The sequence below is a fragment of the Denticeps clupeoides genome, chromosome 15, assembly GCF_900700375.1.
Source record: "Denticeps clupeoides chromosome 15, fDenClu1.1, whole genome shotgun sequence".
Taxonomy (NCBI): domain Eukaryota; kingdom Metazoa; phylum Chordata; class Actinopteri; order Clupeiformes; family Denticipitidae; genus Denticeps; species Denticeps clupeoides.
The window spans coordinates 12,163,242-12,190,488 of record NC_041721.1 but is presented as its reverse complement, the minus strand read 5'-3'; the positions used below and the strand labels follow the sequence as shown (position 1 = coordinate 12,190,488).

At 44.6% G+C, this 27,247-nt stretch overlaps 4 protein-coding genes across 7 annotated transcripts; 3 read left to right on the top strand and 1 right to left on the bottom strand.

The window, feature by feature from the left end:
* The first annotated feature begins 729 nt into the window (after positions 1–729).
* strip2 (striatin interacting protein 2) lies at positions 730–19,733 on the top strand. Of its 4 annotated transcripts, none has more exons than XM_028954258.1 (22): positions 730–1,076; positions 3,481–3,550; positions 3,849–3,923; positions 5,385–5,519; positions 5,946–6,066; positions 7,804–7,872; positions 8,307–8,413; positions 8,517–8,644; positions 8,767–8,955; positions 9,436–9,486; positions 11,025–11,257; positions 12,620–12,685; positions 13,196–13,259; positions 13,461–13,532; positions 13,618–13,692; positions 14,278–14,375; positions 14,514–14,640; positions 16,001–16,101; positions 17,548–17,614; positions 17,699–17,803; positions 17,927–18,131; positions 18,516–19,733. In XM_028954258.1, exons 1-22 carry the CDS (start codon positions 960–962, stop codon positions 18,764–18,766), a joined length of 2,526 nt encoding a protein of 841 aa, XP_028810091.1. In that variant the 5' UTR covers positions 730–959; the 3' UTR covers positions 18,767–19,733. The 4 variants fall into 4 exon arrangements, with proteins under 4 accessions (XP_028810091.1, XP_028810093.1, XP_028810094.1 ...); XM_028954260.1 differs by having other exon boundaries at positions 731–980; positions 3,465–3,550; XM_028954261.1 differs by having other exon boundaries at positions 732–980.
* Positions 19,734–21,332: 1,599 nt separating this feature from the next.
* smkr1 (small lysine rich protein 1) lies at positions 21,333–22,511 on the top strand. Its single transcript, XM_028955127.1, has 3 exons — positions 21,333–21,476; positions 21,751–21,799; positions 21,983–22,511. The coding sequence occupies exons 1-3, from the start codon at positions 21,379–21,381 to the stop codon at positions 22,220–22,222; spliced, it is 387 nt and encodes a 128-aa protein (XP_028810960.1). The 5' UTR covers positions 21,333–21,378; the 3' UTR covers positions 22,223–22,511.
* Positions 22,339–23,406, bottom strand: stmp1 (short transmembrane mitochondrial protein 1). The gene is made up of 3 exons (XM_028955128.1): positions 23,302–23,406; positions 23,023–23,076; positions 22,339–22,931 (listed from the first exon to the last, which is right to left on the bottom strand). Exons 1-3 carry the CDS (start codon positions 23,314–23,316, stop codon positions 22,860–22,862), a joined length of 141 nt encoding a protein of 46 aa, XP_028810961.1. The 5' UTR covers positions 23,317–23,406; the 3' UTR covers positions 22,339–22,859.
* Positions 23,407–23,943: 537 nt separating this feature from the next.
* Positions 23,944–27,238, top strand: LOC114764655 (aldo-keto reductase family 1 member B1-like). Its single transcript, XM_028954462.1, has 10 exons — positions 23,944–24,122; positions 24,271–24,438; positions 24,809–24,925; positions 25,012–25,089; positions 25,325–25,447; positions 26,004–26,110; positions 26,192–26,273; positions 26,471–26,554; positions 26,683–26,765; positions 26,835–27,238. The coding sequence occupies exons 1-10, from the start codon at positions 24,057–24,059 to the stop codon at positions 26,875–26,877; spliced, it is 951 nt and encodes a 316-aa protein (XP_028810295.1). The 5' UTR covers positions 23,944–24,056; the 3' UTR covers positions 26,878–27,238.
* Positions 27,239–27,247: the final 9 nt, after the last annotated feature.

The window sequence follows — 27,247 nt, the reverse complement described above, 5'->3', positions numbered from 1 at the left end:
ATGGAATTTAACATTGACTTTCTTTAAAAATGTTTAATATAAAAAAAATTGAGGTGTGTCTGACTAGTCCCATGTAGCAGCACAGTTCTACATTGGATTTGGGTCACAGCATCACTTTGTGTAGAAGCTATTGAAAAAAAGGAGAATTTTCTGTTTTGTTTTTTTAAATATTAATATAAAATCAAGGGTGCAGAAAATTGAGGCATGTCTGACTAGTCCCATGCAGCAGCACAGTTCTACACTGATTTGGCCCCACATCTCAAGAAAAGGGGAAGCTATGAAAGTTACGAATGCAAGTCTTTGTTGATGATTCTGCTTGTAATTCATATCTGAAAATCTGTCGAATAGCCAACCTGAACCTAACTTCTCCAACTGTGGTACTCGGGCTCCCTCTAGTGGACCTGCTGCGTCCTCAACGCACGACAGCTGATGTGCAACATTGTCCAGCAGAAAATCGTATGTAGTTTTTTATGCGGGTCGTAATAATTTGTGAGGTGGTGCTCAGTGTGAGAACATTCGAGAACCTCTTGTGCAGAAGGTTCTGGTGCGGTCTTGTATAGCTTTTTGTCACAGCTGCATAATAAGAGAATGTACATTTCCCGTCCACGTTTTCTGAATTGAATTTATAAAAAATTTATCTCATTAACTGAATGTAAAGTAAACTTAACGAACCCACTGACGGTCCTTTTCAAATAAACCCAGATAAGTACGCTAATATTCTACTTAAATGGGATGAATGTGCACAATGGCCCCCTCACCCCATCACTACACCGGTTCAAGTCCCCTGTGACGTCAGCAGCGCCCTCAGCGCGCCCAGCCAATCAGCGCCGGAGGGACGGGATCTCCTGAACTTGGAATCCAGCGTCGCTCTCCGTGTGACAGCCGGTCTGCGGCCGTGCGAGCGTCGCCTGCGTGACCGGATCCGCCCGCCGCGGGGCCAGCGACCAGACGGCGCTCCGATGCTGACCGATGACATGGAGGTACCTATTCTTAATCATATTAACAATCACAGCGGCAGACAGAAGCCTCTGTCCGGTGGGAAAGATGCGTTCAGGAATCGGCAGAAGGATTCGGAGGTAAATCCCGAAATGCCGTGTCCGTGTGGCGGTGGTCGGGGGTGGGGGGGGTCTGAATGCCCTTGCTGCCGCGCTGTCGCCTGCGGCCACCGAGTTGTTATTTTGGCGACGTCCGTCCGTCCGCCGCCGCTATAAATATCTTTTGCCTTATGAGTGCAGCGCGGGGTAATGCCGGTGACCTGGGATCTTTTTTTAAAAAAAAGAACATTCCCGACAGGCTTGCAGAGCACGCCCCCCTCCCCGGCCAGTGGCGAGTGTCCATGCCACATGTCGCCCGGTCGTCGCCTCTTATTGATCGTCTGGCCGTCGTGGACTGTCCTGTCGGGTGCCTGCTTTATTCCGCGGCTTTTTTCCCAGCCTCGGGGTGCAACGTAAAGTTCCTGCATTGCAGTTGCGTGGAATACAGTGGAAACTGAATGCAACTGTCGTAGCGATGCGCTGCAGACGATCCTCCATTCCGGCTCGCTGGCTGCTCCAAGTGCTCCATCCCAGCAGGAATTGGTTGGCATTAAAACGAACGGGAATGATCAGGAATGATCAGGGCTTCCTCTGCGTGTGTGTGTGTGTGTGTGTGTGTGTGTGTGTGAATATTTTGTTTATTGGCGGGAATGTGCATTAATTTTTGTGTCTGGTATAGCTGGAGCCCGGCCGGTTTCTAGGACAGATAACGTGCAGAAGGCATGAGGAACGTCCGTCCACGTTCCTAAGTCCTGCTCTGCGGTGGTGGGATCTATTCTTCCAACCACAGTGACATTTCTGGCCCGCAAGTGCTTTCTGCAAAATGACTGTGGCACCAGGGACACGGTTATTGTGGCATTTTCCCCGGCATATTGCCGCGATGTGACTGTGCCAGTAGACGTGCTTTTCTGTGGAAGAAGGAGGTGGCGTTGTCACCCGAGGCTGCTGCGGTTGATGCGGTAAGATGACAGAAAGAGTCACATTATTACCTGTGTCCCACCGTGGATGTTCCTCTGGCTGGTTCCATTGGAGCTTCGATAAAACTCACGCGGTGCTGTAAATGCGGTCCTCGGCGTCTGTGTAAACAGAACTTGTCCTCCGGGGTTCTTCAGCTCTCTGGCCTCAAGGGACCTGGTTTTTCCAGCCTCCCTCCACTCGCTATTCAGGTGTGACGCCTCTGTGGCCAATCGGAATCAGTGACTACCTGGGGAGAACTGAAAACCGGGCCTGGATTTGAGGAGCAGAAGAACCCCGTTGTGATCCACGTACTCACGTTCCCATTCACTGGTTAAAGGTGTGATCCCGCAGGAGTAACACCGGCCTCAGTGTCTTAAGCAAAGTTCATTGATTCCTGGACTCCTGCCACCAAATTTCCAATTTCACTCGACCCTTTAACATGTCTAAGACTCATCTTTGTTCCTGCATTAATAAAGTGGAATAAATTATTAATGAAGAGCATCTGTTAATGCAGCTGATTCCTGAGGTTAAATGATCTTTGTCCTGATATTCCTGACTAAATATCACCAACATTTTGCAGTAAATTTTGATGCCTGGACATGGTTCAGTTGTGTGTCTGTGGTTCGGTAAATTAGCCGGGCGTCCCTCGTCCCTCCCTGTAGGAATGGGCATCTGATATTGATCTCCGTCACGGACTTCCCCTCCCGCTGTGGATCGCTGGCAGTGGGAGGTGAGGGGCGTCCTCTTGGATGAGACTCAGGTTCTGTGTCACTCAGGGAAGACCAGCGTCTCTCCGCTTACTGTCAGTCCGGCTTTCTCACACGTGCTCCGCGTGGGTCCTTCTGAGTCCCTGTGCCTCAGTGCCATCTGCTGCCGTGTACCCAGCTAAAAAGTGACCACTACATACGTGTGTGTGTGTGTGTGTGTGTGTGTGTGTGTGTGTGTCCATCATGCCTGTCTGTTCTTGTGTTTATCTATGATGGAACCAACATCTGTTTCATGGCTGTATTGGTTAGGACTGTGGGTGATAGACTGTGAAGAAGAGAACATCCCTGGGGTGTGTGTGTGTGTGTGTGTGTGTGTGTGTGTGTGTGTGTGTGTGTGTGTGTGTGTGTGTGTGTGTGTGTGTGTGTGTGTGCGCGCGATGTATAGTTTTCAAAGGTCAGAAGCTGTGGTGTTTGTCTTGTAAATGAATTCTAAATAGCTGATGTATGAAACTGAACCAAACAGGTTTGCGTGTGTGTGTGTTTGTGTGTGTGTGTGACAAGAGCAGATTTCCCTGAGGGTGTGTGTTAAGTGTAAACAGTGAAATCCAGAAAAGGCTGTAAACCCAGAAAGAATCTCGTTGGTTCATTTGTCCGTTTGTCTGTCTGTCTTTTTATTGTGAGACGATTGGCGCTCTTCCACTTTTAAACTGGTTTATATCGTTGTGTGCAGAAAGACACAACGAGTGTCACTGAAAACCATTTTAAGAGGCTGTGTGTTTCAGGGCTCTATGGAGTCCCCAAACCTGGAGTTCGAATATGGGGACACAGACACTCCGACTGCTGAGCTCTCAGGTGAGGTGATCACTCACTCACTCACTCACACACACACACACACACACACACACACACACACAGATGTACCCTAATCAATTCATTGCTTCAGAAAAGTTTTTTTCCCACTGGTAGCTTCTGTATGACTGAAATAATTTTCATGAATGTCAAATTCATTTTGTGTTCTGAGACCTCGCACTGTGTCTAATGTTGACTAGCCGTAAGTGGCTTTATGATAGTGTCCCCTATCTCACCCTTTGACTGTGTGTGTGTGTGTGTGTGTGTGTGTGTGTGTGTGTGTTTTGCACGTGCGTCACAGAGCTCTACAGTTACACAGAGGAGCCGGAGTTCGGTCTCAACAGGGATTACTTTGAAGAGGACTTCAAGGGCCACGGTACGGTCCCCACACGTCCATGTGTCCCCACAGTGGTGTTTTCGGTTTCTCCGTCTGTTTGTTGCACCGTCCGTCACTTTGAAACATCCTGAGGTTTAGACATCTGGCTGATATCTTGAGGTTCTGATAACTAGTATTTGCTAGTGTGTGTGTGTGTGTGTGTGTGTGTGTGTGTGTGTGATGGACAGAGATGGACAGGGAAGGAATGTCTTTGGTATGTCGTGCAGTAGCCAGCATGTGAGGTTTGGTGAGGTTTGTGTAATTGATCACTCCCAGGTATTGGGTTTCCTCCTCCATCAGCAGAGAGGGAAGAGAAAGACTAGAAATGATCTGTCAGCAGTGTGTGTGTGTGTGTGTGTGTGTGTGTGTATGTATGCACATGCGCTTGTGTGTTGTATTGCTACCTTTGTTGAGGAGCAAATATCCTCACAGAGAAGAACACTTGACCCTTCACTGAAAGGGATTTTGGTTGGATTTTGTTTCAGGAAACACAGTCACTTTTGGTGGCTGCGGCTATTTTATGGCACAGGGAGTATTTAGGGACAGATTTAGGGTTTGAAAGTCATGTTACATGGAGGTTGTTGCAGATATGTTACATGTATGTTACCCATATTACTTATTATTGCCTGTGTGGTCACAATGATGCAAAGCAGTATGAAAGAGTGAGATCAAGAGAAAGTAAGTGTTTGTGTCTGTGAGAGAGAGAGAGCAAGAGAGAGAGAGAGGGACTGCTCTTGCAGCTGAAGGTTATGACCCATGCTGTGCCGCTGCAGTGTTGGGTACTCCATGATCTGACCACATCTCCATCTCCCCACTCGGCATGGCTTGTTCTCGCCGGGGTTTTTGTGCCTGTGGGGTCGGTTTGGCCAGGTGATGTCTCTCTCTCTCGCTCTCTCTCTCTCTCTCTCTCTCTTTCTCCCACCTCTTTACCAGCTGCCCAGAGCGCTAATGTGAAACCAGCTATCTGCTTTCATCTTTAGCTTTGATGTGTCGCTGCGTTGTCAGCAGCATCATCAGGTCTGAAGTGTCCACCTCCCCCTGCCACTGGCCGCTTAGTCCTCTTCCCTCTTGTGCTCCTGATCTTCCAACCTGCCGGTTATGTAACACAAACCCGGGCGAAACGTAGGTTGTGGGGGGGGCAGGCTTAATGATATAGATTACCGGAGCAGCGGCTCTGTAGCGCTCGGACTATATGTGATGCATGTATATGTATTTTTTTTTTATTTTAGTTCTTCAAGGTCTTTTTGGGTTTGCGTGCAAGTGTGTGTGTGTGTGTGTGTGTGTGTGTGTGTGTGTGTGTGTAAGCATTCTTACCTTGTGGCCATTTAACAAGAATCTTTAATCCCTGCTAATCCGCCTCGTGAATGAGGAAGGATGAAAGGAAGAGGGTGGCAGAAAAAGAAGCGAGGGATGGGGGAAGGTAGCTCCCGAGTCACATGACCTCTTCCCTCCGTCCTTCAGTGAACGACAGGAGATGGAGAGAGCTGGGAGTGGAGGAGCAGAGGGCATACATCATGAGGCTGCTGGATGCCCTGGAGGTCACTGACCGCGATAAGAGGCTGAAAGTGGCCAGAGCCATTCTCTACCTGGCACAGGGTACCATACTTACCACACTACAGTACCACGCTACAGTACCACGCTACAGTACCACGCCGACATGCTAAGAAACACACAGATTATCCAACACAACTTTAATGCAATTTAATGCTATTTAGCCATTTTCAGCAAATAATCATGTAAATGTTTGAAGTTTTTTCATATCCTTCCAGCTCTTCATTCTCATTAAATTGGTTTGGAATGCTGCAGCAGCATTCCCACAGTTTAATCTGACCGAGGAACTGCACAGATGATTACGATAAATTACATTTTCCGTGCTAAAAAAATCGCTTAAAAGTGCTATACTCAGTTATAGCTAAAATACATTACATGCATCTTGATAGTAGCATTTACTACAAGTTAACAAGTTAAGATTCTCGACTGTATTTCACTGTAAAAGGGTTTGTTTGTCCTCCATATATGAAGGGGTGTTTGACGAGTGTGACACGGAAATGGACACCCTGCACTGTTCAAGGCACAACATCTTCCTCCTGTACGAGATGGGCGTCTTCACCGCCCTGCTGGAGCTGCTCAGCATGGAGATCGAGTGAGTGTCTGAGCGCCTCTCTCGCGCCGGTGGTGTGTGTAGCACAAGTGTCTGGGTGTGTGTTACTACTCCTCCCACGGCATTTGCCCTCTATTACAGACGTACAAGCTGTGCAGTGACTCATGTGTGTCTGTAGCCAGCAGGGGCCCTTCGCTGTACGCAGCCCCCCCCCCCACATTTCACGTGATCTTCCTAACAAACGGCGAGTGCGCTGGGCGGGAAGTGCGCACGTTATCTCATGTCGCTGAATCTTTTACTCTCCTAATGATGGGAGTACAGTGAAACACAAAGAGTTTAAGAACAACTACACTGACCAGGTTGATCATCTAGAGATCATATCACTCAATAGTAATGATAATGGTAACTAAAACTGACGAAACGAGTATTTCATTGCTTCACCCACTTAACATGCTTAAATAAGAATTGGGTTCCTTATTTCCTTAACACCTCCACTAGCTAAGTAAAATTTAAAATGATAATTTCAGTCGCAATCTGCAAGGTCCTGACAACATCACATTTACATTTACATTTACGGCATTTATCAGACGCCCTTATCCAGAGCGACTTACAATCAGTAGTTTCAGGGGACAGTCCCCCTGGAGCAACTTAGGGTTAAGTGTCTTGCTCAGGGACACAATGGTAGTAAGTGGGATTTGAACCTGGGTCTTCTGGTTCATAGGCGAGTGTGTTACCCACTAGGCTACTACCACCTGACATCACAACACAATATGAACTGTAGTCATGTGAGGACCATGTCCACTACAAAACCAGACATGCAGATAGATTATCAAGGAGTTCTGAGCTATGAAATCTGATGTCAGTGGATTATATAACTCAATGAACAGAAGTATTACTGTATTAGCTATATGGTTCCAACAGCAATAAATTATAATGTTTTAAGCTATAGTAAACTATAGTAATCAGACTGAAAGCTGTAGTCCTAGAAAGCCCTGACCAGCTCAGAACATTTAAAAAGCTCCAACCAGCCCATCTGCTCCACTCCGCATCGCAATACCAACAGATTGGAAAGTGACGGCAGAGGCTGCTGGGAGAATTCATGGTGACCTTTGCCAGGCCACTCAAGACAGACAGACAGCAGAGTGACGGCTATTTATACAATCTTACTTATGGGAACATGGAAACGTCTTTTTTTGAGGCATGGCCTCATGGAGAGTATTTTGGGACGTCCCCATAGCCGCTCTGTAATTGCGTTGCCTGGGCCCAAGTGCTGGAGTGTCATACAGGACAAAAGGTGAGGTGACGAATACGTCCGGTGTCATGAGACTGATTTCCACAGGCTCTCCTTGGTAGCAGAGTTTGGCTGTTGTTCGCCTCCTACATTTTCTGCACTTCAACTTGTACGTGAAGTTGGTCCTGTTTGCTTTAATTGATAGACCTAAATTCATTCACCTGAACATAATCCTACAAAACTCCTGCCTTTGTCCAAGTGTGCCTTTAAAAATGATGATGGTTTGAAGGGTATCAAAATTAGGTACACCAAATTAGGTAATTGTTTATGCTCATTTAATGCTCACTTTGCATTTTGTAAATGGTTAAGAATAATAATAAAAATATGGAATATGGAGCATTTTTTCACACCTGTTATATCCACCTGTGTTTTTTCCCTTGTTTAGGACCACCAATATTCTAAATACCGTCTGTTCCGGAAACTTCCAGACTAATTGGTTTTGGATTGGATTCAGTTTTATGTTATTATGTATTATTTTGTTTAAACAGAAACAATCAGGCCTGTAGCAGTGCTGTGAGGAAGCCGGCCATCTCATTGGCTGACAGTACAGAGCTCAGGTAAGTGGGGGGCTCTGGGGTGGTAGCGCCTGCTCTCCAGATCTCGGTATGTTTGAAGTGTCCCAAAAGCCACTTCACACGGCCCAGACCTCCACTTCATGCCACTCAGTTAAAAGATGAGTCTCGTGGGAAGATCAGAGGATTATTGCTCTGTCAGTCCTACAATGTCCTCTTCTCCACCTACCTATCGTCTTACAACATAGCCAACCTAGACAGAGGTCTGTACTGACAGCTGATAACATACTTATTGATTAATAAATAGTCAGTGTCCTTAGAGTGGATTAAGTGTGTGGATTATGGGTACATTGGCTGTGTCAAGTGACCGAAAAAGCAACGTTCTTATGGGTAAGATACTAGTGAAGGTTGCACAGTCTCAGATCATCAGATACATGATGCATGCCTCATCTCCTCATTGGCTGCTGCGTGTTCTGCAGGGTGCTGCTGAGCATCATGTATCTGATGGTGGAGGCCATTCGGGTAGAGATGGAGGATGACAAGCCGGAGTGGAAAAGTTCCAGGGAGACCTTTAAGACAGAACTGGGTGAGTGTGTGTGCGTCTGGGACAAAAAGAGATGAAGAGATGAATAAAATATAACAGCTCTTGAGAGAGATATAAATGTGAATGGGTGTGTTTGTGTCTTCAGCTTCTCCTCTGTGTAATGGAGAGCCTTTCGCCCTTCTCCTCTTCACCATGGTGACTAAGTTCTGCAGCATGAATGCGCCACACTTCCCCATGAAGAAAGTGCTGCTTCTGCTGTGGAAAACAGTTCTGGTCAGTCCTGGCATGTGTCTGAGATGCTCATGAGGTTCATTGGAATTAATAATTTGATATGGTCAACCGATTTAAAAAACCATGAAGCGACTCTTCGCACTGCGTGTGCGTTTGTGCTGCAGTTCACTCTGGGTGGTTTTGAGGAGCTCCAGCAGATGAAGGTTGCAGCTCGCGAGCGTATCAGTCTGCCCCCCCTGCCAGAAGACAGCATCAAGGTGGTCCGCAGCATGAGGGCCGCATCACCCCCGGCCTCTGCCATGGAGCTCATCGAGCAGCAGCAGCAGCAGAAGAGAGGACGCCGTAGTCGCAGGGTATGGCGCACACACACACACACACACACACACACTCAGATACACACAGAAACACAAACACATAGAAACGTATCAATCTGTCCCATCAATAAACATACACACTGACACCCACACCTAGACTTCCATACATAAATATACAGACACACCCCATCACGCACTCAGGGGCATGTGTGTCTTCCTCATGCACACACTACCACTCACACTAACCCAGATATATAGCACACACACACTCTCACAGAGCTATACACACAGTTCTTCCTAACACTCACTGACAGCCAGTCTGGCCTTAGAGCAGAACAGTTAGAGCTGCTGTCAGGGGAATGGCAAACGTCTCCTCTTTTAACACTGCTGTGTGTAGGGTCTCTCTCTATTCCTTCTGTCTCTCCCTCATCCCTCTCTCTTACATTCCCACTCACTGTCTCTTCCTGTCCTTCCTCTCTTGGTGCTCAAACCCTCCCTCTTTTCCTTGTGTTCTTACAGAGTGCCTATGTTGATAGCTTGGAAGGAGACAGTCCCTTTCCCAAGAAGCAGGTCTTTACCCACAATCCCTCTGTTGCGTTCTCTGTGTCTTGGGCTGGTCATGCACTTCTCCTTCTCCTCCCTGCGCCCTGACAGACAGGGCTGGCTTCTACAGTCATTACAGCTGTGGCTGACACTTCTGGCATTGCCCTGGCATCTCTCTCCCTCTGCTCCCGCTCTCTTTCTCTTCCCACTCCGGCCCGTTACGTTCCGAACGCTATCCTGAGCGTATTCTGCCTGACACCCGTCATTCCATGTGTCCAAATTTAATGCTATTGACTAATTCTTTTGGGTGCTGTGCATGTTAGGTGTGGCCCTTGTCAGAGTCTCTTCTTTGCAATGGGGTTGGATGATGGCATCAGGTGTGTCCTGGTGTCCCAGTCCTGCCCTGTAAACATTGAACCGTTGGGCATCTCCAAGTTGTGACTGTTTTGCGAATAAATATGACAATCCTAAAGTGTATTTTGGTATTTGGGCCAATTTGTTATTGTAATTAAAATATGAAACCTTATGTAACATATAAAGAATATTACAATACATATAAATAAATCATTAAAATAATGTTCATGCACTTGAAAATGCTAAATTCTGTTACATGCTCCATTCTTGACAATCCTCTATTTATGAATTAATTGGCCTAATATTAATCAGCAAAACATGATATGAAGCAATATAATAAAAAAAAAATTATGTATGTGAGCAGGATACGCTTATGATAGCATCACTGCTAATTCAGTCTCTCACTCCTCACTTTCCTATAACTCCTCTGTCTCTGCTCTGCATTTTCTTCTGTCGTTTCTCAGTCCCTCTTCCCCTCCATCTCTGCAGGGATGGGTGAAATTGCACAAACACATTGTAGGCACTTGCTCCCACTGGCTTATATAAATGGGCAAAGGGTCCAGTCATGGCTACATCGCCTCCACCTTCATGGTCCAGCCACATGCACACACACACACAACATTTCTCTCTCTCTGACAAACCCCCACACACCAGCACCACACATGCTGTGCATTGCACTTAAAATAATGCTGGACTAGTGCAACCCTGCCTGATTGCTTGCTCTGACCTCAACTTCAGCCATTCATCCAAATTGTCAGCTCTTAGAGATTTAAGATTTGTGCAAAGATGAACTGTGCCACTGGAATGTGCTTGTCTGGAGTTGGAACCATGTTGGGCCCTAAAATCGTTTCCTTCAAGACATTCTGAAGGGTTTGAATTCCCTTCGTCTTGGTGAGCAGTGATGTGGTAAGTTTGCTGCAGCCTGGCATTTTAACACAATTTAGGATGCTGTCAAGCTCAGAGGAAAGCGAAACTGGTGCATGATTTGGAAGTGAAAAAGATCAGTCTAAGCTGCAGCAAGAAGATTCCACCTTCTTTCAGCACAGCTCAATGAGAAATTTACTGATGCACTTCCTGTCCGATTATTATTCTTTCATCACGTGCAAATAGAGTAGTCAAACACATAATGAACCATATGGTTTAGAAAAATGAGAGTTGCGCACCAGATGGGGGTGGAGCCAGTTAACGCCCCTCCCATTCCTGGCTTTTAGCCGCTGGTGAAGCAGGACAGCCTGGACACCTACAATGAGCGGGACCCATTCAAGAACGATGACTCGCGGGACGAGGAGGAGGATGCAGATGATGCTGACAATGGTCTGGAGGGAGAGGTCGATCCCCTGGACCGTGATGTTATCATCCAACCACCTCCACCTCCAGCTCCTCTGCGGCCCCCAACTGAGCGGGTGTGCTTCCCCAAAGGGCTGCCTTGGGCTCCAAAAGTTAGGTAGGACCAATTGTCTGATATATTGTCATTCACGGTATTAATCTGACACCCTGATCCAGTGTTGTTTACAATCATATGGAATCAGATTTGTGCCAAAATTTTGAAACAAAACTTTGAAACAAACTAATATCAAACGAAAATACGACGTTGAAATGGAAATCAAGAGGTTGGAATTTTGACAACATACATGCTTATTCCTCACTCACTGATGGCATTTCAGTCGCTCCACCCGGTTTTACATTTATGCTGCCTGAGAATATGGTTGGACAATTCTCTCGTGTGGGCGGGGCTTCGCCTCATTGGCCAGCAGGTCTTTGATTGATTTTTAAATTTTGGCACAAATCTGATTCCATAGAATAAGTCCCTGAGGAAGACACTTAGCCCTGAGTGTCTCCAGGTGGACTGTCCAGGGCCTGTTGTCTTTTTTAATTTGCTAGACGTGGTTAAGTCCAGAATGGATCTGTGTGTCCATGGAACAGAAACAGAGCCTTATATTTCCCGGAGATGCGTGATGTTCATTAGGAGTGACACGTGACTGGTGACTTCCTCAACTGGAACAGACAGCTTTTAATTTAGCAGATGCTCTTAGTCAGAGCAACCTCCATTTACTAATCAGAGGGTCAATCACCCCAAGAGGGAACGTTGTGTTTAAGTGAATCACCGACAGGCGCAATGGTCATCATGACAAAAAAGCTAAGTGGCAAGAAATATACAAGAAGTGTATACAGCTTGCTTTTTTGCTGACTGGATCATCAGACAACCTTCAGTGGCCAGTAAAGTCTGAATAGAATCATCACTCGGTCATAGCTGGTTATTATTACAGGAGAGCATGTGACTGGTACGGCAGAGACCCTGTTTCTCCTGTGTCTGCAGCACCTGGCCCATGAATAATGTATCCAGAGAGACGGACAGAATTTTGAGAACATCAGCGGGGCGGGGGGGCAGGCAGGCACACAGGCCTGTCTCTCCTCGTTCAACACCCGCGTCTATTCTTCTCATTACACTTAAACTCATGTATTGTATATGGTTCTGCCGTCGTGCGTTTAGCATGGAGCAGTGCTGCGTCGAGAAGACACAACATACGGAGAGAGTTAGCTCCTGACATCTCACCAGGGAGACAGAGAAAGAGAGCTACTGCAGTGTAACTAATGAGGCTTGAAACGTTCACTGCAGCTTAGAGCGATGGTCTTGTACACACTTGCAATAAGTGGCCAAGGCCTCTAATGACTGTTAAATGACTCAGATCCAGAGCAAGTGCCTCATCACTTAACTATAAAATCTTCGCAAAGATCCAATTGGTGCTACGTTTCCAGTTTTTTTTTTTTTTTATTGATGATTTTGTTCTCTTCAAATGTCTAACAGAGAGAAGGACATTGAGCATTTCCTGGAGACAAGCAGGAACAAGTTCATTGGTTTCACCCTTGGAAAGTGAGTCTTGCCCATAGCCATTGCACAGTTGTCTGAGCCAGAGTCTGCGCTGATCACGGCAATTATCATTGCCGCTGTCTGCGTGCTGAGCTCTGCTGTGTGCAGGACAACTACTGATGAGGCCAGTTTGAGCAGCACTGTTTTTAATGCTTGAGATTAAAAGATGGTTAAATGGCATGATTTCTTGTTCACTGAATATATTTGGAGGGAGAAGTCAAAAAACAGGGAGCTAATTGGACCAGTACATTTCATAAGTACATTTTATATTCAGGGTTCTTATTTAATGTAACGAGAGAGAAAACAGACAACATTTACATATTTATATATTACCAGTTTTTCAGGACACTTAATGTAAAATAAAATACCTATGAAACATGAAAGTGGTAAAATTGTAGGCCTCCCCATAAACGTCCAGTGGAATGTTGTGTTCTTAATTATATATATATATATCAGAAAATCTCTTGTACTATAAAAAAAAGAGTTTGTCTTTTTTTTTTTTTTTTCGCACAGTGATATAGAAACCTTGGTTGGCTTACCCAGGCCCATCCATGAAAGTGTTAAGACCCTAAAACAGGTGAGGACAAATCTCTTTATTTAACTTCTCAATCATCCATTGACCTAATTTGTCAGAAAATGGGGGGCGTATTCATCTTCAGGGCTATTAAATGTCTATTTAATGTCGGGCCCATTTATCCAGGCATTGACATATTGGGAGCTTTGAATACTATGATGAAATTGAATGACAGTACGCCCTAACTCTTTTTTTTCACCAAAGCACAAGTACGTCTCTATAGCTGAAGTGCAGATTAAAAAGGAAGAGGAGCTGCAGCAGTGTCCACTCACCTTGGTCTGTCACACCACTGGACGCTGCTTTGGCCACTCGGGCTCTTTATGCTCCTCTGACAGTGTGGTATTATGTCTGTTCTGACCAGGGAGAGGAGGAGGTGGAAGAGACGCCAGCAGAGGTTGTGTATGTAGGGATGCTTCCCAACCTTTCCCAGTATGTGGTAAGAGTTTTAGAACACCTTTAGCAGCACATGCAGTTACAGCATTTATCAGACGCCCTTATCCAGAGCGACTTACACCCAGTAGTTACAGGGACAGTCCCCCCCGGAGACACTCAGGGTTAAGTGTTTTTTCTCAGGAACACAATGTGGGGTTTGAAGCTGTGACATTGAGGTAGTCTGGTTCATAGGCGAGTGTTATCCTCTAGGCTAACACCATCTCTTACATCTTACAGTACAGTGCAGTACAGCAAAGTACTTTATATGAGTCTATTGCGTTATATAAAAAAAACATATTATGACATATAAAGGTTATTGTTGCCCCATTATTTAATAATAATATATACAATATTATATTGTATTAATATAATATTGTGATATCTTACATAACTCCAATACGGTACCACTATTGACCATTTCGGTTTTGGATCTTGTGCGGTTTTGATCTCTTGTTTTGTTTATAATCATATGAAAAAATGACCTTGACTGTAGCATGTTGCTGCATTGTGAGACATGCTGCTTGGAGAGTGTGGTATTTATTATTTTATGCCCTGGGCGGTTTGGAAACCTTGTGTCCTTGTTTTCCAGATCGCCCTGCTGAAGCTGCTACTGGCAGCTGCTCCGACCTCAAAAGCCAAGACCGACTCCATCAACATATTGGCCGACGTTCTGCCTGAGGAGATGCCGTGAGTCCATGCACATGCGCGCTGTTTAAAGCATGAAGATGCGATTTCCCTTGGTCTGAAATGGTGCGTAAAATGGACGTGAGCTGCTGTGCATTGTTGTGACTGGACTGCGGGCTTCTTTTTTCGGTGCGTCACCAGCGTCACCGTCCTGCAGAGCATGAAGCTGGGCATCGATGTGAACCGGCACAAGGAGATCATCGTCAAGGCCATCTCCGCGCTCCTGCTGCTTCTGTTGAAGCACTTCAAACTCAACCACATTTACCAGGTCAGGGTCTCCCTCTCCGTCCATGTCGCTCTGCTCCTCCCTGTCGCTCGCTCTCTCTTCTTTTCCCCTCCCCTCCCGCCCCCACCGTCAATCGCATGGCTCCTGCTCTGCACTGATAGGCACACAGTCAAAAATGCTATTCATCCCCAGCAGGAACAGGGGAGAGGAAGGAGAAACGAGAACCAGTGGGAAGCACCCGAGGAAATAAAGCCTTTATCAGGCATCGGTTCAAACCGAAAAAGCCTCAGATATTACCGAAGCAGAAATAGGGGATTTGTGTCCTATTTTGAGGGAGTTTATTTTTCCCCAATTGTTTGTCGGCTCCTGTCTGCCTGACAGATTTTGATTCTGTGCTCTCTGATGCACATTAAATCAGATCTGCACATTCCTCTAGAAAAAAAAGAATCATGTTCAGGGAAAGCATGGAAAGAAAGATCATAATTTAACATGAATATTATTAGCAGTATAAAATTCTCTTCTTCATTATCAATCTGAAAGCCGTTCTCCCGTAGTGTTCTGTTATTCTGTATTGTGTACAGAATAACACATTTCTAATTGAATGCTGTCTTGTCTTTGTGCTGTGGGGTTCAATCAACATGAAATAATACCGTATTCATCCAGCCCTTCTTCCTGGGCTTTAATCACATAGTCCGTTTAGCTGACAGGGCTGAGCTCAAATGAAATGCCATTTTCCTGTAGTCATCGGTGATGTGATTTGGGGTTGATGTATGATAATGCTGAGTGATTAATATGAGGGCCTGAAGAGGATTTCATCCCTCACGAGATTTAAAGCGGCGAGAATTCTTTTCCTAGTCAGAGTTTCCTCTGTATTACGCCTGGGATGTTTTTTTATAGGTATAATCAGGGTGTATTGCATATGCCTCAGTACCAGCGTCAGGCATTATGACAGGCATTGATCATTGATCCTTATCACTTTTGAGAACACAACATCTAAAGAAATCCTTGTGGCGTTTTCTCCAGATTTGCTTGGACTGTTTAGATTTTGGTCCATAACAGCCAGTGACTGTCACTTCATGTACTTTCCATTCTTGTGAAAAGATGTAGGGAAAATCTTGAAAATTTCTTCCAATGGTTCATTTAAGACTCAGGGAGGGACCAGTTGCTGTGACCTCACATTTTTATAAACACAAAATATCAGGAAGGCCTAAAAAAAAAGTGTTTAAACCATGCGCACGCATTTGTTTGGACAAAAAGGTTGAATGTCAGATTCTCTGATTATCGTGTGCAGCATTACTTTTAATTCAGGTATTTTTGTATTAAACTCGGACTTGTTTGAGGTTTGAGATAGGCTACTCTGTGGATAGGGAAGTAACTGTGAAATCTGCATATCCTCCTGCAGTTTGAATATGTCTCTCAGCACCTGGTGTTTGCCAACTGCATCCCCCTCATTCTCAAATTCTTCAACCAGAACATCATGTCTTACATCAGCTCCAAAAACAGGTAGGACTCTTGCGGCACACCCCCTCTTTATTTCAAATTAAATTAAATTCCCAGCAAAAGCACATAGAAGCACATGTCCAAGTGTCTATTAATAGAAATACAATAGCAAATTACCATACAAATACCACCATGATCTAATGAATAAACAAAGTAACGCAGCACAAAGTTAATACAACAGCAGGATTCCTTGTCAAAAAGTCAATAAGAGGTAAAGATGTCAGCGCGGCTGTGAAAACCCGGCCCCTAGGTCTGCTGCTACCCCACCGAGGGCCAGACCCAGGGGACCTGGTTGATGTGGAAAGGCTCTCCTGGTGTATTTCCAGTTGTCTCCTGCTTTTTCTCTTATTGTCCCGTTTCCTTTTAAAAGTTCCTGTGTGGCTCCACTTCCGCTTGCCCTTCCCTGCTCCTCCAGTGCCCCTCCATTGCCCCTATTACCAACTACGGCCACATGACCTTCCCCTTTACACAGTCTACAGTAACGTGATCTGGTACCCGACCTGGCAAAATGACCTTGTGCCGAGCAAATCCTGCACTGCACTGAAAAAAACCCAGAACATAAAAAATACGGCAGAACGGGGACTGCTGAGGATAAATGTAGACTATCGGGGTCTGCCTGCAATCTGGCCTGGAATTTCCATCTACCTGTCCAGATCCCCAATTAATCCCATACGTCCTGATGGACGGCTGTAAATCCACATAATTGGTTAAACTACGATCAACTTCCAATGATAAGTTGCTCAAAAACATAATCAACCAGTCCCTTTTCGGCCTGCAAGTGTCCTACAACTTAATATACCTTGAATCAGCCAGGACAGTTACTTTTGTTGAATACAAACTAGATCCACCATATCAAGTTTCAACACCCCAAAAACGACTCAAATATAGGTGACTCTATCCAGGAACACCACACCCCCCTTTTTCCTCTGACAGAAATGGACACTCGGCCTAGCCAGCCTCCTCTGCATGAGGAAAGCTGACCTCTTCTTATTTAATTCTATAAAATATGGGCTGAGCACTCCTCCCCCCAGTGGCACCCCCCCAGTCACCGCCATGACCCTCTTCAGCAAGAGGCCATCGAACCTCGGTCATCGCAGACTAGCCCCCTTGTTGCGCCCCTTCAACTGCATGAACCCGACAAGGACGTAAAGCGAACTGATAAGAACAGACACTGCACAGCGATCTTAGCCAAGAAGGCTGAGAAGCGCTGCCATGCAGCACACCGAGACAGGTGCTTCGCGGTGACATGAAGCGCCCTGAAGTCTGTCACGGACTGTTAGTGTCACGTGAGCGTTAGCCCTGAGCATTTCGCGTCTCCACAGGCGGGTTAGAAACCGGCGACACAAATCAACATGCATGTTAATACCTTACACATGATATAAGAATATAAGAATAATTGAATTTGAAATGAATTTGTAAGGGGCTGAACGTGTGCTCTGTCCCCTGCAGTATATGTGTGCTGGACTTCCCCCACTGTGTGGTACACGAGATGCCGGAGCTCACGGCAGAGAGCCTGGTAAGCGTTTGAAATATTGGTGGTGTCAGTCCAAATGAGTGTCTGCATGTGGCCTTTTTTTTCCCTTTTTCTCCCCATCTACAGGAAGCCGGAGACAGTAATCAGTTCTGCTGGCGGAATCTCTTCTCCTGCATCAATCTGCTGAGGATCCTCAACAAGCTGACCAAATGGAAACACTCCAGGACCATGGTAAATATAGGATAACCTATTGCACAAAAGTGGACCAGTTTTATAGCTGGCCCTAACGTTCTCAGGGATGCTCTCAAGGGCTTTGCTCCCCTTGTCTCACAATTTCATCCGATTTGTTTGCAGATGTTGGTGGTCTTCAAATCTGCTCCCATCCTAAAGAGGGCACTGAAGGTCAAGCAGGCCATGATGCAGCTGTATGTCCTCAAGCTCCTGAAAATACAGACCAAGTATCTTGGCCGTCAGTGGAGAAAAAGTAACATGAAGACCATGTCAGCCATCTATCAGAAGGTCCGACATCGGCTCAACGATGACTGGGCCTATGGAAACGGTATAACTTACAGATTTAAGCTCTTTTTAGATATTTAAGAACTTATGCAGACTATGTGTTTACATCTAGGATCCAACATAAATAGTGCATTTCAGAAGCTGAAAGGTTTATGAAAAAGTGGTGGTGATTATGGGTGGACCCATAATCAAATCCTGAACCGCCAAATTGCATGGCTGCCCACTGCTCAGCAAGGGTGATGGTTAAAAGCAGAGGGCACATTTCATGTGTCACCGTGTGCTGTGCTGCAGTGTTTCACAACGGCAATCACTTCACTTTCAATAATGTGAGAGGAATGTCTTTAACTGTCTAGTTAATGTGAATGTAATAATTTAACAGAGTTCCTTGTAATTTAACATGTTCCTTTTGCTCTTTACCTGTGTGCAGATATTGATGCCCGGCCATGGGACTTCCAGGCAGAAGAGTGTGCCCTGCGCGAGAGCATCGAAAAGTTCAACGCGCGTCGTTATGACAAAAACCAGAACAGTGAGTTTGTTCCAGTGGACAACTGTCTCCAGAGTGTCCTGGGACAACGGGTCGATCTTCCAGAGGACTTCCACTACAGTTATGAGATGTGGCTGGAGAGAGAGGTTTTCTCGCAACCCATTCAGTGGGAGGGGCTTCTACAGGCTCAGTGACTGTGGGAGGGGCGTAAACAAGGACCGTGGGCTCAAAGCTATCCCTGAGATCCCTGTACATGCACTGACATGCACATGTGCACACAATGTGCCTACTATAACTGTGTTCCTGTAAATACTATTTTTTTTAAACTTTTCTTTTATATTTTGGAAGAAATCCTTCAACAACTTTGAAATAGCACAATAGCAAGCACAGTCAGGTGAAGATAGAATACACATCGGGCATAATTAATCAAAACTGCACATTTGAACATGTTTTACATGCTTATGGGGAGGGAGGTCTAATAATATTACTTGGGGTTTTTTTTACACTTGTCTTGATGGGTGTTCATCATTTTTATTTATTAAAAAAAACCTCTGAAAGGATAATAGTGCTTCCTCTACTCCACATCATCTCTGCAAAGCAAAAACAGCACAACACATGCAAAGTGCCCTTCCCTCTTATGTAGTTCTCACACAATGGTGCTTATATCGATTATTATGTTCAGTTGCGTTATTCATTATAGCCACAGGATAGGATCAATATGCAGCTTTCATATGCAACACACACGAGGAGCAAAAGTGGGTGTATGTATTTTTTTACACTCCGATTTCAACCCCATTTGTTTCTTATACACCCCCTCTGACTGGAGGAAAAGGGACTAAGTGAAATGTTTCAAAGCAATTTGAATGACTTTTAGTAATAACTGTGCAAAAGCGCATGGCTATCTTTTCATGGCTAAATGTTTAGCGGTTTACATTTTTAAAACCTGCGTGACCAGGATTGAATCACATACGATACAAATAATTTATGAATTATGTATGTGTATCAGCTGTGAATGGTTTTAGAAGTTATGTGATGTTCTTCACATGAAAGATCTAATTAGAAATTTTTTTTTTTTTATTTGAAACTGAATTTCTTTTTGATATGCACATATAACTTAACTACCTGAATAAAATGACAATGTCTTTTTTTTGGCACTCTGAAGTACCTGGAATATTGGTTGTTGGTTTTTTGTCTCCAGTTTGTGTTTGTGCATGTCCAAAAGCATGACATTTTACTTCTTCGTGTATTATTCCTTAAAAACAATTCCAGACGCCAGGATGTGCAGCTCCCACTAGGGGGCAGTGTAGGCAGCGTGCGTTGGAGAATGACACAAATGCTGCTTTTCACATAGTTTGCTGCTTCAGTTTTTTTAGATCTTTTTGTCAGTTGTTTCTGTGGCGTATTTAATTATTACTACGAGCATTTTTTTTTAACTTTCAAAGGCTTTGGTTGACAATTACATAAAGTTTATTCAAAGAGTCAATATTTGCAGTGTTGGCCCTTTTTTCCAAGACCTCTGCAATTTGCCTTGACGTGCTGTCAATCAACTTCTAGTTCAAATCTTGACTGATGGCGACCCATTCCTTCATAATCAGTGCTTGGAGTCTGTCAGATGTTGTTTGTCCACCCGCCTCTTGAGGATTGACCACAAGTTCTCAGTTGGATTAAGGTTTGGGGATTTCCTGGCCACGGACCCAAAATTTCAAGGTTTTGTTCCCCGATCCACTTAGTTATCACTTTGGCCTTATGGCACGGTGCTGGAAAAGGCATTGTTCTTCACCAAACTGTTCTTGGATGGTTGGGAGAAGTTGCTGTCGGAGGATGTTTTGGTACCATTCTTCATTCGTGGCTGTATTCCTGGGCAAAATTGTGAGTGAGTCCACTCCCTTGGATGAGAAGCAGCCCCACACATGAATGGCCTCAGGATGCTTTTCTGTTGGCACGAGACAGGGCCGAAGGTAGCGCTCACCTTCTTCTCATGAGAATCATTTTTTCCAGATGCCCCAATCGGAAAGCTTCATCAGGGAAAATGACTTTACCCCACCAGTCCTCAGCAGTGCAATCCCTGTACTTTTTGCAGGATATCTGTCCTTGATGGTTTTCTTAGAAAGAAGATGCTTCTTTGCTGCCCGTCTTTCTTTGACTTTCTTGGGCACCTAGGGTTAGGGAACACTTGAACGTCTCTCCTTGAAGTTTTTGATGAGCCAATAAAAGGTTGATTAAGGTGCAATCTTAGTAGCAGCAACATCCTTGCCTGTGAAGCCCCTTTTATGCAACGCAATGATGACTTCACGTGTTTCCTTGCAGGTAAACATGGTTAACAGAGGAAGAACAATGATTTCAAGCATCACCCTCCAATCTTGTATTCTAATGCAACCAGCATGACAGAATGATCTCCAGCCTTGTGCTCGTCAACACTCTCACTTGTGTTAATGAGAGGATCACTGAAATGATCTCAGCAGGTCCTTTTGTGGCAGGGCTGTGGAAATTGTTTTTTTGGGGAATTTCATGGCAAAGAGGGACTTTGCAATTCATCTGATCACTTTTCATAACATTCTGGAGTAGATGCAAATTGCTATAATAAAAACGGAAGCAGCAAACTTTGTGAAAACCAGTATTTGTGTCATTCTCAAAACTACGACTGTTATTCTTGCGTAAACTTTCTGTTCTCCAACTTGTATTTAATTTACAGAAGAAACAACGGGATCGCGTGAATGCGATTGCATGACTGCATTTTAAGTTGGGTTTTAACTTACTGCGATGATAGCGCGGATTATAGCTCATACACACAGACACAAGGGACAAGATGGGAGGTGAAGGCTTTAAAACAGCTGGGCAGATGCCATTTCCTCCTCCGTCTCTAAGGCGACCTCGACGTCAACAAAGGAGACCGACACCGATCGGGTATGTCGCGCACCGCTACTTAAATACTAAATACGATTGAAATGGCCATTGCTTGCGTGTCGATGTCGCCGTACTACTGGCGATTCGCGACAACTGCGTGTCGTACGAACGAACTGTCGCCTGCCAGAGCAGCGGCGGCGGCTTCAATAATTCATGCACTTTAAATGTCACATTATGCTGCACTCTCGCTCTCTAAAAATGGCCCAGCAACGACAAAACACGAAGAAAAAGTTACTAGAAACCATGTTACTGATGTTTACAATTTTTCTTCCAGTGAGGAACGAACTACCGGACAACGTAAAGCCGGACAAAGGAGTAAAATGGTATGACTTGCTGCTTAACTATGCGCGTCCATCATGATGTTCATTTTATCTAATAATAATAATAATTCCTCGATCTATGACAGATAGCCGTACTTCAGTGCGTGGGCGGTATAAACACGTTTCTTCTTTTTTCTTGTTCCAGTACCCACCCCTTCACCAAGCATTATTAAATATGTTTTTCAGTCTAGAGACACCCAGAACTCGAGAGCTCACAGTTCTCGCCCTGCCAAAAAGACGAAGTCCTCCAGGAAACGAGCAAGCGCCAAGCCAAGCACGACAGAGGCGGACATCCTCTGCCCGGCCGCCATGGAGAACGTGTACTACATTTCCCACAATGCAGTGGACTGCCTGGAGTTCCGAGGCTTCGGCTGGCCGGAGTCGTCACAGAAGACGGCTAAAAAGCAGAAAAAACACGCAAAATAATTGTGATCACATCGTGGGCTTAATTTTTTATTGAAACTTCGTCATTTAAAATTTCCCATGAAAAAGGAACCCTAAATGAACAAACATGTAAAGATTATTAAGCCAAAGGAGGGAAGGAGCAGCGAATAACTCACATTTATTAATTTACCAGACAATTAGGCACCAATCAGCTCACAGAAAATCTGATCTTCCTCAACACCAGTACAACACTCTGGAAATGTGCCATATTTAACCATATGCATATAATAAATGTGACTTTGTATTAAATAAATTCAATTTCATGACACAACCTATAGTAATTTGTCAGTAATTTCAGTCAAATCAAGAGGGTTACAATACTTTTCAGTTTAATATCAGAAAAAAAAAAAAACCCACACACACACACCTTTACAACTTATCAATGATCAAATTTATACAAATCGGTAATCCTAGAGCTGCACAACAATTCTAATTCCGCTCTTCTCCTCGTTATAGAAGACTGGCGAGCACTGCTGTCTGTCGGCTGGAGCATGTGGTTATAGCAGGAGCAGGAATGAGGGTGTGTGATCAGGCACCAGATCAGGCACTGATCATCAAGTCGGAGGGCAGAATTACAAAATGCTGTTCATTACTGCGCCAAAGCGAAGCGGATGTGTCTCTATTCCGGTGGCTTTTTCCTGGCCTCGACGTCTTTTTTGAAAGTTTCGATTTTCTTGGAAATGTTGGGTACCTTGAACAAATAAGTGCACAATTTAAAATAAAACCAGGAAACATTAGTAAAAAAAAATTAAAGGTAAAACATTATTAAAACGGTCCCTTACCTCGTAATTCTGAGCGAGGTACATACCGACCACGTTCCCCAGAGTAAATCCGAGCTGTGAAGGTAAAAGATCGCAATGTGAAGAAGGTTCGACTAGATACCCGCGTGTGTTCGGAGCCGCACGGAACGTTCCCGAACTTCGGCGGTACAGACGAGCCGCCAACTCGCTCGGCGGAGCTAGGTTAGCTTTAGCATCAGCGGCAGTCCGGTTCTGTTTGTTGTAACGTGCTCATTTCGCCGCTTTACCGCTCACATCGCGCCAGAAACGTTCCACACTCACCAGAAACTGCATCATAGTTGCGGTGCAGAGTCGCCAAAACGCGGCGACGGCGGCGGTAACCTTTAACAGGCAGCTGCTGCGGACCGCTGCCACGTCACTTCCGCCGAACGTCAAAACTCAAAATGTATTCTAGATATGAACGTTTTACAATAGCAATAACGATTTTTGTTTTAACAAAATTATTATATCCGCATTAGGTTTACTTAAAAAAAAAAACAATGTTCCATCTGTTTTGTTGTAGTCTTTTTTTTTTGTTTTGTAGCCACAAATTTACATTTACAGCATTTACCAGACGCCCTTATCCAGAGCGACCTACAATCAGTATTTACAAGGACAGTCACCCCCTGGAGCAACTTAAGGTTAAGTGTCTTGCTCAGGGACACAATGGTAGTAAGCGGGATTTGAACCCAGGTCTTCTGGTTCATAAGCAAGTGTGTTACCCACTACTACCACCCTCCCACCCTACTACCACAAATGACAATTAGCAGAGATATACAGTAGTAAAATATATATATATGTTTTACCTACTAATGAAGTTTGATATGTAAACTTTATACTGACGTTGTGCCCGGTTCTCCTCCTCAGCATCTCGGCTCTTGGCTGGAAGCTGCGGGGCGGAGCCCAGACCCGGCCAATCACACGCCGATGCGCTCCTCACGGTCGCTGCTCCGCTACTCCGCTCCGCAGCTCCGCGTCTACGAGTAGTTGCTACAAGGACCGTCCAGTTGCTCTCTTACGGTCCTCACGACGGCTGGATGGCGACCTCCGTGACTCTCAGCACTGGAGCTTCCATGCCAATTGTAGGTCTGGGAACGTGGAAGGTAAACAACTTTTTATATGCAAGTATGTAAATATATAGATTATTTTATTAAATATTCAACTGTTTCCTTACTGCTGATTGTAAAGTAAGTGGCATTTTTACTACCTAATTTTTCATTGTGAATAAGTGACTTTGTTACCCTAATGCAGGCATCCCGGGGGCAAGTAGCTGAAGCTGTCAGAGAAGCAATTCTTGCAGGCTATCGTCACATTGATGGGGCCTTTTTCTATCAGAACGAAGATGAGGTGGGGGTTGGCATCCATGCCATGATCGAACAAGGGGTGGTGAGAAGAGAAGACCTTTTCGTCGTCAGCAAGGTGGAAGACTCATGTCATCAGTCACACCACACACCCTGCACCTCATTGATTTCCTCCATAAATTGGCACTCCCTGTAAATTATGCATAATAACTCCAAGCCTGGCATTTGTTTTTCATTCGTATGACTCTTGAACGCAAGCTGGGGTTGTGAATAATTCAGTTATTCAGCCCACCATGGGTGAGTCCCTGCCTTGTGCCCAGTGACCCAGCACAAACAACCCCGGTGTGGATTACTGAAGGCGATTGAGTCAGTTATCTGTTTTGCTGTTGTCCATTTTACCATATGAAACACTGCTTCACAAAACCAGATCTCTTTCATCGCAGTCCGTGTTGTGTATATACAGCTCTCACACTCTCTCTCTCGCTCAGCTTTGGTGCACCTTTCACGTAAAGTCCTTAGTGAGGGGAGCTTGTGAGAAGACGCTGAGTGACCTAAAGCTGGACTACCTGGATCTCTATCTCATTCATTTCCCTATGGGGTTTCAGGTACTGCAGCACAATGCACTGTTCTAGTTCCAACTGTACACCAGGGGACAAAAAAAACTCACCTAACATGATTTTGAATGTTGCAGCCTGGAGACAATCCTTTTCCAGTTGGGGATGATGGCCAAGCCATTGCAGATGAAAGTAGCTTCCTAGAAACTTGGGAGGTAAAGAAACTGATTAATAATAAAGTGACATTTGACTCACTTTCATATAAACAGTTTTTAGCCTTCAGCAAAAAGTAAACTGGAGCACAAAAATGTCTTTTTTTAGGGACATCAGTGACCCCACACTTGCTATTCTTGCCACTATATGTGCAGTTTGGTCCCACTGGGTTATGCAGTCATGCTGCATTGTCAACAACAGACCGAAAACACACACTAACAATGTCCTTGCTTAAAGGCCATGGAGGAGCTGGTGGATGCTGGGCTGGTTAAGGCCATTGGAGTCTCCAACTTCAACCATGAGCAGATTGAGGCCATCCTGAACAAGCCTGACCTGAAGCATAAACCTGTCAACAATCAGGTACATTTATGCAAAATGTACAACATTTAGGGTAAGTTAAAGTGGATATACTTTTGGTGAACAAGTGGTATTATAAGCAAAGAAAAGAAACTGAAAGAAAGGAGGAAGGGAGCAAATTAGACCAACACTATACTTAGACTACACTATACTATACATACAGTACAGGCCAAAAGTTTGGACACACCTTCTCATTCAATGTGTTTTCTTTTTTTCATGACCATTACATTTTTTTTTCATTACATTTACATACTCTTGTTGGCCCCTTTGCCTTCAGTCTCGATTGGGTTCAGGTCCAGTGACTGTGGGGGTCAGGTCTTTTTTTTGTTAAGTACATAACTCCACATGTGTTCATTCATAGTTTTAATGCCTTCTGTGAGAATTTACCAATGTAAATGGTCATTAAAATAAAGAAAACACATTGAAGTAGAAGGTGTATGTCTTCCTGAATGAGGAAGCAGAGTGATTTTGTTTATTTAAATATTTAATAAGTACATGTGCGTTTGCATAATTACAAATAGAATAGTGTAATGAGCATATAATGCATGTATTTTTCCAGATTGAGTGCCACCCTTACTTGACACAGGAAAAGCTCATAGACTTCTGCCAGTCGAAGGGCATCTCTGTGACTGCGTACAGCCCACTGGGGTCACCAGAGAGACCATGGTGAGCAGAGCAGTACCCTACTTGTGACATCACGTGACCACAAAAAAAAAAAAAAACAAGCTGACTCGAATTGTTTTTAAGGGCCAAACCTGATGAGCCATCTCTGCTTGAGGACCCAGAGATCAAGGCTATAGCCGAGAAGCTCAGCAAGACCACGGCTCAGGTGAGGTACCACGCTTAACCTCAAACTTTTGCTAGGAGTAAAGCTGCACAGCAACGTACTATGAAACACGTGGAAGTCTCTGGATGTCTGCAAGTTTTTAGGCTGGGGTTACCCTGGAGGGTTACATGGTCACATGATCTGAAGGGCTTTGTCCCCGTTTCACATTCACTTGAGCTCATGTGGCCACTTTCTTGCAGATCCTAATCCGTTTCCACATCCAGCGGAATGTTGCAGTCATTCCAAAGTCCTCCAATCCCCAGAGGATTAAAGAGAATTTTCAGGTATTTAGCACTTTATTAATCACTATCACAGATTATATCCTTTGTTGGTAAAATATCTCTTATTTAATATATTCTACTTCTCAAGTGAGGAATACACAATGACCATTTAATAATGTGTTTCCATGCAGGTACTTGATTTTGAACTCAGTGAGGAAGACATGAAAACCATTCTGGGCTTCAATCGGAACTGGAGAGGCTTTCCAATGGACTGGTGCGTTTGTAAGGAGTTTAAGAGTTGGTGTTCTGAAATGAGTTTTCCTCATGATATTTTCTCCCTTAGGGCGAATAAGCACAAAGACTTTCCTCTGAATGCTGAATATTGATAGAAGATCTTTGATGGATTCCTGGGAAGACCAGTAATACAGCTCTCAGCTATTTTCAAATGGCTGAAAAGAAGATTGTAAGGAGAAAGTTTGTAGTTGAATTCAATATACAAATTAATTATGAGTGAGTGTACCAAAAAGCTTATGAGAGGGGAAAAACATGTAATTTCTCGTATGTCTCACATACATGTTTGGATTTATAAACTGAATTGTCTTGACATATCGGAAATCTCCCTGGAGTAAGAATAGCAGGATGCTTGACTGCGCCACTACATGCTTGTGATTCCCGATGGATAACAGAGCTCGGTAATTTGAATCAACTTCAGTTACTGTCATAATAAACTATTGTAGATCCCTGTTATTGTCGTTT